The sequence below is a fragment of the Onychomys torridus genome, chromosome 1 (assembly GCF_903995425.1).
Source record: "Onychomys torridus chromosome 1, mOncTor1.1, whole genome shotgun sequence".
NCBI classification, from domain to species: Eukaryota; Metazoa; Chordata; class Mammalia; order Rodentia; family Cricetidae; genus Onychomys; species Onychomys torridus.
In genome coordinates this window covers 106,130,722-106,147,535 of record NC_050443.1, presented here as the reverse complement: position 1 = coordinate 106,147,535, position 16,814 = coordinate 106,130,722, and the positions used below count along the sequence as shown (strand labels likewise).

The 16,814-nt window shown below is 45.2% G+C and overlaps 2 protein-coding genes across 3 annotated transcripts in view; one reads left to right on the top strand and one right to left on the bottom strand.

Moving 5' to 3' along the window:
* Positions 1-296: 296 nt before the first annotated feature.
* On the bottom strand, positions 297-2,581 carry LOC118579571 (alpha hemoglobin stabilizing protein). Its single transcript, XM_036180933.1, has 4 exons — positions 2,435-2,581; positions 1,151-1,326; positions 804-878; positions 297-565 (listed from the first exon to the last, which is right to left on the bottom strand). Exons 3-4 carry the CDS (start codon positions 876-878, stop codon positions 332-334), a joined length of 309 nt encoding a protein of 102 aa, XP_036036826.1. The 5' UTR covers positions 1,151-1,326; positions 2,435-2,581; the 3' UTR covers positions 297-331.
* A 1,629-nt stretch (positions 2,582-4,210) lies between these two features.
* Positions 4,211-16,814, top strand: part of Rusf1 (RUS family member 1) — a 26,976-nt gene continuing 14,372 nt past the window's right edge. The window contains exons 1-5 of one of the 2 annotated variants that reach the window (XM_036194476.1): positions 4,211-4,346; positions 5,683-5,797; positions 13,201-13,246; positions 14,625-14,657; positions 14,761-14,866. In XM_036194476.1, coding sequence (XP_036050369.1) covers positions 4,290-4,346; positions 5,683-5,797; positions 13,201-13,246; positions 14,625-14,657; positions 14,761-14,866 — 357 coding nt within the window. In that variant the 5' untranslated portion in view covers positions 4,211-4,289. Of the gene's footprint in view, positions 4,347-5,025; positions 5,470-5,682; positions 5,798-13,200; positions 13,247-14,624; positions 14,658-14,760; positions 14,867-16,814 lie in introns of those variants that run through there. The other variant, XM_036194470.1, reaches the window with a different exon arrangement.

The following is a 16,814-nucleotide window of genomic DNA, read 5'->3' as shown; positions in this document are numbered from 1 at the left end:
CCTCACCCAGAACTTCCTCTTTGGTCCCTGACTGGCTGAACATACATCTCCATCCTACTCTAGCATTATCCAGTGTTTTCTTAAAGCTACCAACCTCTATTGTACTGAATTAAGCCTCTAAAATCATTGTTTAAAAAGTGTTTAATGAAGAAAAAGTGATCAAATGCACCCACATCCAGGAATGATGGAAAAAAGAGCCAGGAGTCAACAGGTTAAGTATTGGTCTTTATTGAGGTATCAAGGTCCAGCAACACCATGAGAGAACAGTCTGAAGACATAGCCCAGAGCCAAGACTTCAGGGTTCTTAGATGAGATACCATGAGCCTTTAGGCTATGAGGAAGGCGGTGTGCTGTTTAGGGGTTCTCGGGACTTGAGAAAGGTCCTATATTTGGTCAGAAACTGACTGCCCAAAGTACTCAGCTCTTGCTGGAGTTCTTGGAGAGCTCTGTCCTGTTCCTGCTGCTCCCCAAGCATCTGCTTCTTGTAATAGTTGGTGTACAAGTTCACCCAGTCGTGCACCACAGTCACCATGCTTTCTTCAGGGATAAGAGGGTCGTTAAAGACCTGGGGGTGGGGTGGGGACAGAAAGGAGAGATTGGCAAGGGAGAATGTAGTCAGCGATGCAGAGTGCCAGGGTGGTCTCGTAAATGCTCACACCCTCTTTTCCTGGATTTGCATTCCCTGTTTCTAGACATTTGAACCAATGCCACCATTGCCCTTACAGTTTCATATGAACCTTTTCTGTCCTCCCAACACACACTCTGTCCATCTCTGTCTTTTGAAACAGAGTGCACGGGCTTACCTGCTGATTCAGCAGAACATTAAATTCTTTTATTCCCGCAGCAATCAGCTCCTTATTGGTTTGAGAAGGGGCCATCTGTCAGGTAAAGAAAGAGATAAAATGTATCCTTTTCCTTCACGCCTGACTATCCCCCCATTCTCTCTCTCTCTCTCTCTCTCTCTCTCTCTCTCTCTCTCTCTCTCTCTCTCTCTCTCTCTCACTCACACACACACACACACACACACACACACACACACACACACACACACACCTTTAAACATCCCTCAAGGCAGTGAGAAATGCCTCCTTTCCCAAACCCTTCAAGTCCTGCTCTGTTGGAAGTCACATTTCTACCCACACAGGCTCACCTTCAAGTCCAAAGGTGCTGAGCTTGCCTCACACTCTTCAGGGTTGGTGTGTCCTCTGCACTAAGCAGATGCAGGCAGAGTCCTGGGTTAGTTTAAGATGGAAACGCCCTGCTTCGAGGTCCTGAAGGAGCGTGATAGGTCACCCTGGGGCGGGGAAGGTAGGTGGTGAGGCCTCCCTGGAGTTAGAAAGATAGAGGGACCAAGAAAAAATAGATAAATGAAGACAGAAAATGAGAAACAAACCAGGGACATATATGCTTGCTCCTTTTCCCACAACCCCAACCAGTCTCTAAATTCTAAGGAACCTGACACTCACTGGACCCCATTACAGAATGGACACTTTTGTATTATACACAATGCAATGACATTTGTTTCTCCATCTACAGCTTCTGTATTCAGAGAAATTTAGAAGCCAGGCTACAACCCCACATTCAGGAGGCAGAGGATGGAGAATCAAGTTGAAGAATGGTCCCAGGCTATGTCCAAACAAAACCTTATTCTCAAAAAAGGAGTTTATACTCCTTTTTTTTTTTTGACATTTTATGTATTCTTTTATGCCAGATACTTTTTCAAGCATATATTAAGTATTTATCATTAAAATTCCTTCAGAAAATGTAGAACATATACAAAATGGAGCTTTTTCAACTATAACGAAAATTATGTCTTTGAAATTATGTCTTTGCCTCAGGGGAGCAAAGGAATCTTTGAATACTTGCCACTATCTCCAAATAATTCATAACATCTAAATAGTTAGGTACTGGGCTGGCAAGATGGCTCACTGGTACTTGCTGCCAACATGGATGGCCTGAGTTCAATCCCTGGGACCCACATGGTGGAAGGAGAGAAATGATTCCCACAAGTTATCTTTTGATGTCCACATGCACCCCATGATGTATATGCACATCTCTCTTACACACACACACACACACACACACACACACACACAAATAATTAATAATGAATAAATAATAAATAAATAAATGTAAATAGTATGTAGCACGTGCCAAATCTGACTTAGACCCCTACACATATAATGTTTAGTCTTTACCCTCACCCTATCTGGTATTGTTTTCATTTTTAAGATGGAGAAACTGAATGCCGGAGAAAGAAGTAACTTTCCCAAGATCTCACGGTTACAATCTTGCATTCCAAGTAAGGCCCTTGGGTGAATTCATTAATAGAAAGTGGCTTCGGGTTTGGTTCATTCACAGAAGCTAGCATAAAAAACAACGCAGTGTTCAGTAACCATTGAATTTTTCATTCTTCCTGGAAACTCAAACTCACAATAGTGCCAGTGTTTATCTCAACCTCAGACAGACTCTGTGTGGGGTCAGATCTGTGGCATGGGTTGGAAGGTACTTCAAGCCATGGTTCCTGAAGCCAGCAGCCCTCGAGGATCAGGAGTTTCCAGAATGGAGTTGTTATCCAGGGTCAAACAGGGTAGGGGTGGGTGAGGGGGACAATGATATTTTATTTTCTGATTTAAAGAAAAAAAAAAAAAAAGATGCTTTTGGCAAATTCGTACTTTAGGGCCAGTTCCCTAAACTAGGTAGGAAGGAGGAGGACAAAGAAAAGGAGTGAGTTTAGAGGGAGAGACGATCCTAACTCCACGCAGCTCCCCCACCCCCCACCCCATGGAAAGAAACACACAAGGACTTTCCCATGCTTAGGCTGCTTTCTGACACAGTTCCTGTAGCCTCCTGATGCTTTTACCCCCTAGCATCCTGACGGGCCTTTTAGAAATAAATTCCAACTTGGGAGAGCTGTTGGACAGAGAATCCCCTCTCCAGGTGTTAGTGAAACAAGCTGTCTACTTGATACTTGAAAAAGCCAATGACTCAGGGTTAAGTACTCCGGGCAAAGAAAAAAAAAAAAACTTGTTTGGAAAGCCAAGGAAACGAAGAGGTTAACGCCAGTAAAAACTGTCTGGTGTGTGGAATAGCTTCTTAGAGAGGGAGGCAGAGCATCAGGCAAGGGAGAGCTAACAGCTGAGGGCGTTCTTCAAACAAAAACTTGATGATTCGTGATTTCCTGGAGCCACTAGTAGGCGCCTTAGTAGGTTCAGTTACTCTTAATCTTGATGTCTTCAGCCTTGGAAGGGAAGAGAAGTAAGCAAATTTAAGTCAAATCAACCTTATTCGAGACAAAATAGTTCTTAATGATTAATATATCTGCATGCAGGGTTGGATAGAAATGGTCTGAATCAAGACTAAGGTAGCATAGGACACAGAGACCCTGTGAAGATGACGTTGTTACTGGATCTTGCTGTTTTTCCCTCGGTGCCCCGTCCTTGAGTTCCCTATTGTGTGAGTTCTGGTGAGATACAGGGCGTAGTGTGGAAGAGCGAGTTTAATGCATAATAATAAGGATGAGGGTGGGCAATGCCAGAGAGCCATTGTGGAGGAAAACACTCTCACAGAGTGAGAACGGACAATGAACAAAGAGACCATTGTGGAGAGCATGCTCTCAAGGGGTAGGAATGGACAATGGTCAGGGGGACTATTTGTATCACCCTACATGTTTAAGAAACGGTTACCTGTCGGCTCTGAATGACCAAACAGCACTTGGCTGGATGTGTTTGGGCTCTTTCCTCCATTCTAGCCCACTTCCATTCTTGGTGGAGCATTTACTCTTTCTTCTATCCCATGCCTAATTTAAAAGGCATGTTTTTCCTCCATCACTCTTCCTGGTGGTTGCCAGGATTTCTGCTCAACCTGTACTATATTTCCCTCTGAAACTAATACAACTGTCCTCAAGATTCCTGTTCATTCCATTTCTAAATTATCTTGTTAAAAAGATTTTCTTACATCTGTGTGTGTGTGTGTGTGTGTGTGTGTGTGTGTGTGTGTAAGTGCAGTCATGTGTTTGCCTGTGAGGCCAGGAAGAGGGTGTCTGATCCCTGGAGTTAGAGTTCCAGGTGGTTTATGAACTGCCGTGAGTGCAGAGAACCAAATGCTGATCTTCTGGAAGAATTACAGGCATTTAACCACTAAGACACCGCTCAGACTCCAAATTCTTTTATTAAAGAGACTAAGAAGTTCCCATGGGAACCTCAGTTTCCCCAGTAACAAAGTAACAACAAATATTGGCAAAGAACCCTTATATGCTGCTAGTGAGAATGTAGACGAGTGCAGCTGCTATGAAAAGCGGAAGAGAAAACAGGACTACCACACGACTCCAGCTCTACAGCTTGCAGGTATGCACCAAAGGACGTTATGTCCTACCACAGAAATACTTGAACATCTGTGTTTACTGCAGCTTTCATAACAGCTGAGAAATGGAATCGGCCTGGATCTCCGTCAGTAGACAAACGGGTAACAGAATGTGGAATTACAGTGGGATTTTATTCAGCCATAGAGAAAAGTGAGATCATGACAGTTTCGGGAAAATGCACTGAAGAGTGTTTCAGAAAGACCAATACCTCATGCTTTCTCTCATGTGCAGTTCCTAGATCTGAACTTTTACATGTGTGTATGGGAGGAGGTAGAGGTCATGCAGTTAGATATGGAACCATAAGGAGGGAAGAAGGAATCTTAAGGAGAGTAGAAAAAAAAAGGAAGACAAAAATCATGTGACATAAAAGCAAAATTGGGGGTGGGTGAGTGGGTTTCTATCCAGTAGCAGTCAGGCAAGGGAACCGGGGAGGCACGTGGTGAAGGAGAAACAACAAAAGAAAGTATGTATAAGAATGCCATCATGAAGCTCATTGAGTCACAAGCTAATTTTAAAAATTTCAAAAGCTATTTTGTCCCTGGCCTCCCAGAGGGGGGAAAAAAGGCACCTGGGACCCAGAGAGGGATACGCTTCAGACTTACACACCTAAAAGTTTGAGATCTGAATGGGGTCTCGATCACACAACTATTTCCCCCAGGAAGGCATCTTTCCCATTGGCATTGACAACAGTCTGAGTTCCAAGACAGTAAAGGAAGATTATTGCCCCTCTGCGGCCGCCGTAGCCGAACAGGAAATGTAGTTCGCCTCGCTTTTTGCCGCGTTGGATTTGCACAGACCGGCTGCGCCCGGGGATGGCTGACTCTGCGAGCTTGCGAGTGCAGCTGTGCACGGAACAGTTCGGCTCCCGAGCCCCGCGCGGCTGCCACGCTGCCGCCGATGGGAGCCTGCAGTGGGACGGGGCTCGGCGGTGGGGCTGGCTCTCCGGGGCCCCGACGGCGAAACCCGGGCAGGACGCGGGTGGAGGCGGGGGGCCCTGGACAGCGCTGCCCGTTCTTTCGGGCCTCAGAGCCGTGCTACTGCCTCAGGGCTTCCCAGATAGCGTCAGCCCGGATTACCTGTCCTATCAGCTGTGGGATTCCGTGCAGGTCCGGCTGGCCGACTGCCGGGGAGGGGGGCGGTGGTATAGCTGGGGACCAAGGGAACAGGCCACTGCAGTCTGCATTTGCACGTGGAAGGCTGGGGTGCACGGCAGAGTCCTGACAGTTTTCCCGGTCACACACCACCAATGAGAGCTGGTAGAGTACGGCAGGCCCCTGTGCTCCTGCGACCACGCCTCACTCCACTTCTTTTCTCTCCAGGCCTTTGCTTCCAGCCTCTCCGGCTCCCTAGCCACCCAGGCAGTATTGCAGGGCTTAGGGGTAGGCGACGCAAAAGCCTCTGTTTCGGCTGCCACGTCCACCTGGCTCCTGAAAGGTGAGCTGGACCCCGGGAGCCTTACCTGTTGGACACACACACACACACACACACCGCCTTCTCTCTCTGGCCTCCTTTTCCTCCACTGCAAATCCTAGTCCTGAGGTTCCGCAGTGTTCTGACCTCCAACAGTGTCTCTGGTGTGTGTTTATTGATGGTCTGCTGTCTAGCGAGACTGTACACAGAAGCCTCGTGTCCCCATGCTTAGAAGAGTACTCTCGTTGCCCATTGCTAGAATACAGTAATCAGTGAATCAGCCCAAAAGACACAACTTGTTACCCTTGCAAACTTCAGAATCCCTAAGTCATCTATCTATCTAGGTCCCTCATCCTTAGATTAACTTTAACCCTACTTTATGCAGGGTTGCATAAAAATGCGGTTTATTACACAAAGCTCCCAGCTTCTTGGGATGGTGAAAATCAGATACTTCAAGTGGGGAAAGGGGCATGTAGCTGGTTCTAAATTGGTAAGGCTAAAATGTATTCTGACTCCTCTGGGGTAGAAGACAGTGCTTTTCGGAAAAAAATCAAGAAAAAAAAAAAAAGATAGCACCATGTTACCTAGAGAGCAAAACAGAGAAAAGGGAAATGGTCATTGTTCCACGTGTAGGAGGGCTGTGGCTCAGTCTTCTGGCCTCTGTCCCTGCCTGCTGTTCCCAGTGGTATTTGTAGCTGGAGCTTTGCAGCTGGAATGATTCCAGAGTGTTAGCACCTGGGCTTTGATCTGCCTTTTGTGATGCTGTCTTTTGTGTCCAGTACTTTGTGTTTGAAGTATGTAAATCTTATCTGAGAGTTTCCTAGAGGATCAAAGCCTATGTAAAACTTGGTTTTAGGAGAACTCAGAAAACTGAGATGTCTTGTGACTGGGAATCGCTTTGGAATTTGTCTCTTTGGGAAGCTTCAGCTAAGAGGCTTGGGTATGAAGAAATTGGCTTACTAAGGTGTAAATTGTGTAACAATTAAAAAAGCCAAAAAGCCTTTTGCAAAGCTAAAGTCAGTCAGTTCACCGGAAGCTGGGTCCCTGCAGCTGCAAAAGCCAAAAATCATCCTAGAGTGACCTCGTTTGTCCCATGGACCCATGTGAACCCAACAGCCTACTCAGCAGGTATTTAAATGGAACCTAGGGGCAAGCGCATCCTCTCCTTTCAGCGTCCTGGTCATGTCTTTGGTGAGCTCCCTGGACCCTTTAGAGATCAGGAGGCTTCTGTTTATGCCCTAACTATTAGAACTGAGCACACTGTGTAACTAGGGGTCACCTCTAGAGAGGGCATGTTAAAGCAGGAGTGATCGATTCTTTTCTTGCCCTCATTGTCTTTTAATAATGGCAGTAATAATAATAGTAGCTGCTGGCAGTGTTTTTATATATTTGCTGATTAGACATCATAGCAGCTGTAGGACAGGTCTTGCTGTTTTCCCACCTTATACCTGGGGAAACAGAAATGCCAAGGTCACACATCTGGTGACTTATAGGGCCTGGATTGAACGTAGGTGATTTAGTCCTTTTCACAGTATCACATTGTGCTTGACTTCATCTTTTCCATTGTTCTCCTGTTAGCCAAGTTTCAAAACTACAGGTGAAGTCTGGGTCAGTATTTTAGTGTCATTTCTAAGCATCACTTTCTTATCACCAGCATGTTACATATGTCTAACAGTGTTTAAGAAGAGCTGAGACCAGTTTAAGATAGGAAAGGATATGCACTTTAGAACCTGTTACCCATGTTAAAAGAAGCCCTCCTATGCCAGGCGGTGGTGGTGCATGCCTGTAATCCCAGCACTCGGGAGGCAGAGGCAGGTGGGTCTCTGTGAGTTCGAGGCCAGCCTGGGCTACCAAGTGAGTTCCAGGAAAGGCTCAAAGCTACACAGAGAAACCCTGTCTCGGGGGGAAAAAAAAAAGCCCTCCTAGTTAGGAAGGATTTGACAAGCTTGTTTCCCTCAAGGGTGAGATGTTTATATGCACCACATAAAAAAACCCTTGGAGTTTTTGTTGCTTGCTTTGTTTTTGACACAGGATCTTCTGTAGTCCAGGCTAGCCTAGAACTCCACCTATCACTGGAGATAACCCCTGTGTCTTCACTTGGAATTATAAGCATCTACTCCTGTACCTGGCTTTGGAATGTATGTTGTAATCATTTTCAGACACATATTGTCCCGATTGGTTGGCAAGTTAGTTTTGCTTAGTGGTTTTTGTTTGTTGTCAGTTTGAAACAAGCTAAGGTCATCTGAGAAAAGGGACCCTCATTGAGAACATGCCTCCCTAAGATTGCTCTGAGCCTGTGGGAACTTTCTTTTTTTTTTTTTTGAGCTGAGGACTGAACCTGGGGCCTTGTGCTTGCTAGGCAAGCACTCTACCACTGAGCTAAATCCCCAACCCGGGAACTTTCTTAATTGATGTGGAAGGGCCCAGCCCACTGCACAGTGCTATCCCTGGGCAGGCTGTCCTTGGGGTGTATTAGAAAGCAAACAGAGCAAGCCAGTAAGCAGCCTTCCTCCATAGCTTCTGCTTTGGTTCCTGCCATTGGGTACCCTGCCATTTGGTCTCCAGGTTCCTGCCTTGACTTCCTTCAGTGGACTGTGACCCAGGGTACATAGGCCAACAAGTCCTCTCCTCCCTGAGCTGCTGCAGCTCATATGTTTTATCACAGCAGTAGAACCCCAGTTAATACAGTACTCTATTGGAACCATGTTAATTGTAACCAACAATAGTAATATCACTAGCAGTTAGCATTTCAACAGCCTACTATATGCCAGGCGTTTTGCCCTCTTACATATAATTTGTCTCTCAATGCCTACTATAGCCAGCTCAATGACGTTATTCATTTTTTAGATAGAGAAACTCCAAGCAGACCCAGGCCAAGTGACTCTTGTGTCTCCTTTTTATTTTTTATAAGAATTTCATATGTGAATACTGTATTTACATAATTTATCCCTCTTTTCTCGCTTCACCAACCCCCACTTCTAAAATTCACAGCCTCTGATTTTTTTAATTATTATTGTTACACACACACACACACACACACACACACACACACACACAGTTCATTTAATGTTGGGATTGGAATAAGCTATCAGGGAGCACATTCCTGGAGAAGACATTTCTCTCTCTCTCAGCAACTGTTAATTGCCTGTGGCTCTATCTAGGGGTGGAGCCTTGTGAGCTTTCCCCCATCCATGCTGGCATGTCAGCTGGTACCGTTTTTCAGGTCTTGTTTAGGCAACCATATTGTTGAGATTTCATGAGTTCAGCTTCCCTGTCATACAAAGAAGGCACAGTCTCACAGAAGACATCCTGGTCCTCTGGCTCTTAGACTCTTCCTGCTCCATCTTCTGAGATGTTCCCTAAGCCTTAGATATAGGAGTTGTATTGTAGATGTATCGAGGCTGGGTACCCAATGGCCAGCTCTTCTTTGTATTTTGACCAATTGTGCCTTCCTATAATGATCTCCATTTGCTGTAAAAAGAAGGGTTTTTTGATGAGGGATGATGAGAGCTACTTATCTATAGGTATAAGAATAAGTATTTAGAATGCAGTTAGGAATTATCATGGTTGAGGGAAGTAGAAGCAATGGGTTATTCTCTAGGGTCTATGGCATCACTGGGCATGGGAACTGGGCTCTGTTCACAATACCAGGCATAGGGGCTGAAGAGATGGCTCAGCAGTTAAGAGCACTGGCTATTCTCCCAGAGGTCCTGCCTGGGTTCAGATCCCAGTGCATACATGGCAGCTCACAATTATCTGCAACTCCAGTTTCAGGGAATCTGATATCCTCATACAGACATATATGTAGGCACAATACCAATGCACATGAAGTTTTAAAACATCATTTAAAAAATTTTTGAGCAGGACTTAAGTCCAATTGGTTGGTTATCCCCAGAATATACGTACCAGAATATAGTATTATAAGAATATAATAAGTTATATAAGAATATAACTATTGCAGCTTTAGGAATGTCATGCCATTCTAGTCATTGTGGTTCGTGGGTATTGCAGCTGAGTAGGACTATTGATTACTTTTCTCTGTTGGTGCCTTACATACTTCTTTCAGACACTGTGAGAGTTAGTCCTTCTATTTATTGACTGATATATGCTGAACCTTCTCTGCATCTCTGGGATAAATCCAACTTGATCATGGTAGATGATCTTTTTGTTATATTGCTATATTCTGTTTACAGGTATTTTATGGAGGATTTTCATCTATGTTCATGAAGGATATTGGCCTGTAGTTATCCTTTTTGTTGTGTCTTTACTGGTTTTGATATTGGAGTGATACTGGCTTCTTAGAAAGAGTTTGGAAGTACTCCTTCTGTTTCTATTTGGAATACTTTTCCCAATCTTTCACCCTAAGATTTTGCCCGTTCTTTAGATAGGAGACGTGTCTTGTAGACAACAGGCAGGTGGATTTTGTTTCTTAATCTATTCAGCTAAACCTATGCCTTTTGATTGGAGAGTTGAAACTATTAACATTTAGAGTTATTAATAAGTGGTATGTGTTGATTGTTTCCATGTTTTTGTTTTTTCTGTTGGTGATCTTAGTCATAACCAGTGTTTCAGTAATTGTTGCTTCATTTGTTTTTGTTTTATTTTTTATAGTCTCAGCTATGCTAATTCCTCTCTCAGTCCAAAGTATTGCTTCCAGTGCTCTGTGTGTCTCGTTTAGTGTGCATGAGTTCTTTCCACCTGTTTCTTCACCATCAACCACGGCAGATAGTTTTGCTGGGTATAAGAGTCTAGTTAGGTCAAGTGCATTGCCCCAGGCTTTTCTGATTTCTTAGGTTTCCGTTGAGAAACCATTTGTTGTGTGTGGTTTTCTCTTGGTGCTTTCAGTACCCACGCTTTGTTCTGGGTACTAAGTGCTTTAATACAGTGTGTCCTGGGAGTCTCTATCTAGTCCAGTCTGTTCGGTGTTCTGTGTGCTCCTTGTAGCTGTATGGGTGTGTCTTTCCTTACAGTAGGGAATTTTTCTCCTGGGACCTCGTTGAAGATCTAGTTTATGCCATTGTCCTGGGGTTCTTGTGTGTTTGTTCCTATAATTCAAAGATCCGGTCTTTTCATGGTGTCTGACAGTTCTTGCATGTTCGTTTTGTATGGTTTTATTATTTTGTGTGTGTTCTTTGTGGTCTGTGTGGTCTAATTCCTCTATCTTAGGATCTTGATATTTTACTTTCTACTTGACCCATTACACTTACAGGGCTTCCCTCCTGAGCTTTTCAATTCCATCTTAATTTCAGCTTGAGTTCTCGTCAATATTTGTATCTCTTCACTGAATTAATATTTCAGATACTGAATTGTCTCCATTAGGGTTTTCATGGACATCATTTGGGCATTTATTGGTATCCTCTTTAGGTGATTGAACTGTTCTTTGAGTCTTTCTTCAGCTGCCTGAATTCTTTACTAAAGTTTGTGGTTCTTTTGTATTTGGTGTCCTGGGTTCATGTAGTTCTCACTGGAGAACACTTCTGGAAGACTACTGGATTTGAGTGAGGATGTACTCTGTTGACCTTTTGTATTGCCGTGTTTTCATGATGTGACCTGGACATGTGGACTTCTTTCTTTGGTTGTGTATCTGATGTGAGATTATGGCCAGCTTTAGGTTGAGCTGGTCCAGGAACTGCAAGACCAAAGCTAGGCTAGGGACAGCTGGTGAATGAGCTGCTGGACTGGAGCTGGACCTTCAAGTGTGGAGATGTTGCGGAGGTTGGCGGGGTCAGGGCACCTGAATGTCGGCCTGCAGGTGTGGCAATGGCGCTGGAATGGGTTGGGGTCAGAAACCCATCAGGCAAAGGCAGTTTGTGAGCTGTGTGTCCCTTAACTGCCATTCTTTTGCACAGGTTTTACAGTAGATCCACAGATAATTTGTGGACAGGTGATTACTAATTCATCAGTTAGACTGAGAAAGTTCTAGATCTTCAACTCTGCTAATTATAAAACATAGAAGAGGAGATGAGAATTAAGTTTCCTATTCTGGTAGACAATATTGACTTTCAGCTAATAGCTAGGACATTATGTCATTATTTTCCCATATTGCCACTCTCCAGCCCTAGAGACTGCTTCTATTGATCCACAGACCTCCCCTTGTTTCTGTAAATGGCCCAAGTTGGATATATGCCCTGGTAATGTAAGTGTGCAACTAAAAGGAAGAAGTGGAGTCTGTCCCAGTGACTCCCTCTGAATCAGTAATAGTAATCTTGCCATGTTCAAAATTAAAAATTGGTATAATAAAAAAATCTCAAACATAAGAATTTTGTTTATAGTGTAATATGCTTGAAGGGATGACGTTCAAGTTTTAGAAAGTAGGATACCTATAAAGTTGCTTTGATGGCTATTCCAGGACCAGGCAAGAATAGAAATGGAGAATTAGAGCAGACTGGGTAGGAAAGTGTCATGCACATAGTATCTTTTGGAAGATTGTGGTAGCGAGGAAAGTTAGACCCCCACATCCCTCAAGTCCAGGGTTCAGTGTGTGTAGTAGAAGGCACACAAGCATGGAGGCTCTGTAAGGGCTGAACATGCTTATTAATAAAGAAAGGGAGGTTCTGCCTACAGTTTTATGTGGTAGGGGATTCCCAGCTGGCTTTCTCACAACCTTCTGCACTTAAGGGTCTGTGTCCTCAAACTCAAACAAGATATAATCCTCCACCTTCAGTCTGTCCTTTCTAGTACCACCCTGGGAGCCCCCCCAGGTGTCTGATTCTAAAACCTTCCTTCCCTGCAGTCCTCCACTAGACCTAGTGGATGCTGTGTCCACATAGGGCCAGGCTGAATTAGCAGATGTTTTCTGTGGCTCAGACAGTTTTACCTTTGGCAAAGCTACTCAATTCTACCATTTTGTTATAGAAACAGCTAGAGACTAGACAGATTTAGAGTAGTTGTGCCAAGTAGCCACATGTTCCTCAACACTGTAGCTGTGGAGCGTCCTGAGAAGCGTATTGTGCTGTATGTAGTTTCTATGCATTAGTCTTTCTACAAGATTATAACACTAAGTATTTATCTATTGTGAATAGTTGGCTCATGTCATTTTTACTCTCTAATATGCCACTGAGAAGATCTACCAAGACTCTGTGAATCCCCTTGTCTTTAAACATTTGCATCATTTTAGTGTTTTGCTGTTGCTAACAGCATTGCAGGCTGAGGATACAGCTCACCTTATAGAGTGCCTGTCTAATGATGTTGCAAACAGTGTTTCTTGTCTATGCTGTACATGGGCACATAGTTCTCCTGTACATATCGAAAAGCTGCCGACCTCAGCACACCCCTCTGTATTAACTCTGTCTAGAACTTGTCACCAGATGTTTTCCCAAGGGCAATGTGACTGCAAGTGAATCAGCCAGTTCAGTGCCAGTGTCTGTCTTGCCCTGTAGCTCCTGAGTTCCTTCCTTGTCCTTACGATGCCTTCTTCTCATCCCCAGATTCCACTGGCATGTTGGGCCGCATCATCTTCGCCTGGTGGAAGGGGTAAGTTTGTCTCTCTTCCCAGTCAGCTGACTCTGGTAGTATTTCCCAGTGGCATTGGTAATAATACAAGCCTTTGCTTGTTAGAGAAAGTTCAGTGAAAAAAAATCTATGCAAAGTACTTAACATTCCATGTCCCACTTGCATCTTGTATCATCTCCAGTCTCTGTAAGCTTTTTGGGTAGGATTGAGCATTTTGGAGATGCAAGTCTGGAATATAGCTCAGATGGAGAGCATCTGCCCTGCCATGGGCAAGGCCCTGGATCAGTTCCCTCAAATTGAGAAGAAGATGACAAAGATACTTTTCAAGATGTGAAATACACCTAGAAGAGGAAATTATTTTTCTCAAGCCACTCACAGTAATTTTCTGGGGATGGTACCGAGACCTTTCCTCTTACCATAGCATCAGGCTGGTTAAGTAGGAAGAGTGCTCATGTGTTCAGAAACTCCCCTGTGCGCATAGTATACCCTGCCTAGGACTCCTTCTTCCTCTGAGAGATTCTAGATTAAGATCCAGAGCTAATGATGCAATTTCTGGGCTGGACTACACTGCAGCATCTCCTAACACAAGGATCTTAGAGAAATTGCCTTCAGGTGTTTATGCATGGGCCAGAAATAATTGTAGAGTGGAGACAGAAGAGGTCGCCACCTACAGCGTTGTATAACAGAGATATCCTAGGCCTGGATATTGGAGCCCAGCCATTCTCTTGGTGTTCCTTCCTACCCACCCATTGTTTTGTGAGCCAAGAGAAGCTGGGCTGCTATCTGTAACTTGCAGTTATACCAAATGTGGTGTTAAGCAGTCCCAGGTGTGTGGACTTTGGCCTGGTTACCTGTGAGGAACCAAGAAGAAAAGGAGAGAAGGAGAATGATCCAGGAAGAGCCTCTTCAAAGGTTGCCCAGAGAATGAGAGACCAGCCAGTAGACAGGATTTTTCCTTGGAGCCAGTAATGGGGAGATACCCAGCAGTCATGGAGGGTCCTCCCAGCTAAGGGTCATATTTCAGGCAGATCTGACTTTCATAGGTTTTTCAGAGGGGAAGCAAATGGCACACCATGTGACTTAGTTTGGCCCAGTCTGTTGCTAAGGGGAACGGAGCCAGCACTGGAGAGGGCCTGAACTTACTCTGCGGCTGAGCTGGGAAGGGCTGCAAGGCTTCACCAGCTGCTCTCATCCAGCTGCAGCAGGGCCTGGCCTGGTTCTGGGATACTGAAAAGCAGCTGGATGATTTGTGGCCAACAGTGACAGGGCCACAGCTCCTGGTTGAAGGTATATTTTCTTCCCTGAGCCCTTTAGACCTCACCACGATACAGGACAACTCCCTTACGGCCCACAGCATTTCCCTTTGTTCTAACTTGGCAACAACCCTTATCCCCAACAGGAGCAAACTGGACTGTAACGCAAAGCAGTGGAGGTGAGGAGGGATGGGATAGGGGGGAGGGGGCAGAGAGGATGGGGAGATCTGCCATTATACAAGTTTCTTGTTTATGACCTCTAACCTCTGACCCTTCCCCTAGGCTCTTTGCTGACATCCTCAACGATATAGCCATGTTCCTGGAAATTATGGCTCCCATGTACCCAATCTTTTTCACCGTGACTGTCAGTACCAGCAACCTAGCCAAGGTACTCACCTCTGGGGCACATCTGTACCTGAGGCATCAGCCTTGATGATGCTGTGCATGGCTTTCCTGGGCCCTGTACTGAGGGCACTTCTGAAAAGGGGACAAAGTTCATGTGTTTCTACACAGACAAATTTTCTGGTCCTCCTTTGACTGTACAGTCCTTGTACCTCAGCCAGGCAATGCAAGGCCATGTTGGGAACACCATTATTACTGTAATCAATGAAGCAATTCCACATAATTTATCTGGTAATCGAGAGAGGTTTATTTCTGGGATAACTTACAGCCAATAGGGGTTGGTTACAGGATCTGGGAGAGATGGGGTACCATCCAGCAAAGAACTCTGGCTTGGTGTCCCATCCAGACCACCACAAGGTATCTAGACGGGCCAAACACATATGCACCTCGAGTCTTAAGCGGCTCCCTCTCAGCCATGCCCCCGGGGCAGGTCAGCCCTAGGAGGTCATAAGCAGGTGTGGCAGTTACCTGCTGTCACTCTAGAGGCAGTGTTTCAAGGTCAAAGCTGGAACAGCTACCCATTGCACACCATACTAGTGATGGAGCCTGAGCTGAGAGCTGGAAGGTAGTCTGACACCAGTGTCTGGGGCCTCGCTTCCTGGCTACTTTCCTTTCTTCAGTAAAACATCGTTTCTGTGCCTACTGCATGAGTGACACAGACCGCAGACTCTCCCATCTCTAAAGGAAATGATGCATAATTACACAAATATTTATGGAATCATAGTTCTGAGCATACCAGATGGGAAATGGTCTGGGGATGTAGACAGGCTCTGCCTGTGGCAGAGTCCTGCAGAAGGGGAGGGTTTATGATGAGGGGAAGCTGGTCTAGGGCCAGGAAATCACACACACAGCAGTCCACAAATCATAACACGGCATCAGATTCAGATGGACAGACTGAAGCAAATGCAAGTTTTCCTCTGGGACCCACTATGGTCAGGTGTGTAGGACACAGTAAAGCTCCACGACTCAGTTCTGGGCCCAAATCAAAGGCTGGTCTGTTAACACCACACCCAAGCGAGCACTTTTAGTGTTTGGGGGTGAGCAGTCTTTTTGTTTAAGGAATGCCATGCACACTGTGTCCTTCAACTCTGCCTTGTTCACCTTCACCAAGGTAGGAAATGCCAGAGTGTAACACTGCTGGAGCTGTGGACCAAGGGTCATAGCTTCTGGCATGCCCTCAGATTCTGCACCAAACTGCTTCCGGGGCCTGTGTGACTGTCACATACTGTACTAGAACAAGACATGGTCTTTCCCCTTCAATTCACCATAGAGTTTCGGTCTCTGACAAGCACTCCATCCACAGCTACAGCAGCCAGAAGGTGGCTGTCATCCACACTTCCTCAACTGAAACCTTCTACTTGGTGCTCGGGAATCTTCCTCCTACTTCCATCCCTTCACCCCCTCCAAACCCCTCCTCACCTCTCCCACCCCCCTCTCCCGGTCAGCACCTCTGCTGAGAAGCAGTTCTTTCCTAGGTAGCATAATCCTTCTCTAGTCCTTAACAAAGTCCAGTACTCTTGAAAGTGGAAGTCACTGGGCCAGCAAGATGGCAGCAGCAAGCCTGCCAGCCTGAGTTCAGTCCCTGAGACCAGCATGGTGGAAGGAAAGCCAGGAGCTCCTACAAATTCTCCCCTGACCTCCATGTGTCCACCTTCACACACATGCATACATACACATAAATAATTAAAAATAGTAAAGGAGGGAATCAAATTGGTTACTTATCTGACCTGTTGCTCTTTGGGGACCTTAGAGGCTTCCAAGGCCCTACTTGAACCAGACTGTTTCCTGTCATTCATTCTAGCCTCATTTTGTACCATTTTTCTCTTGATTTTGAACAAATTAGTTCCTCCACTTTAATAGCTACATGAGTCTCTTCAAGAAGCTGTGTCTGCGATTTAGTGTAGCATATCATCCTGTCTGTTATCTACAAGAGG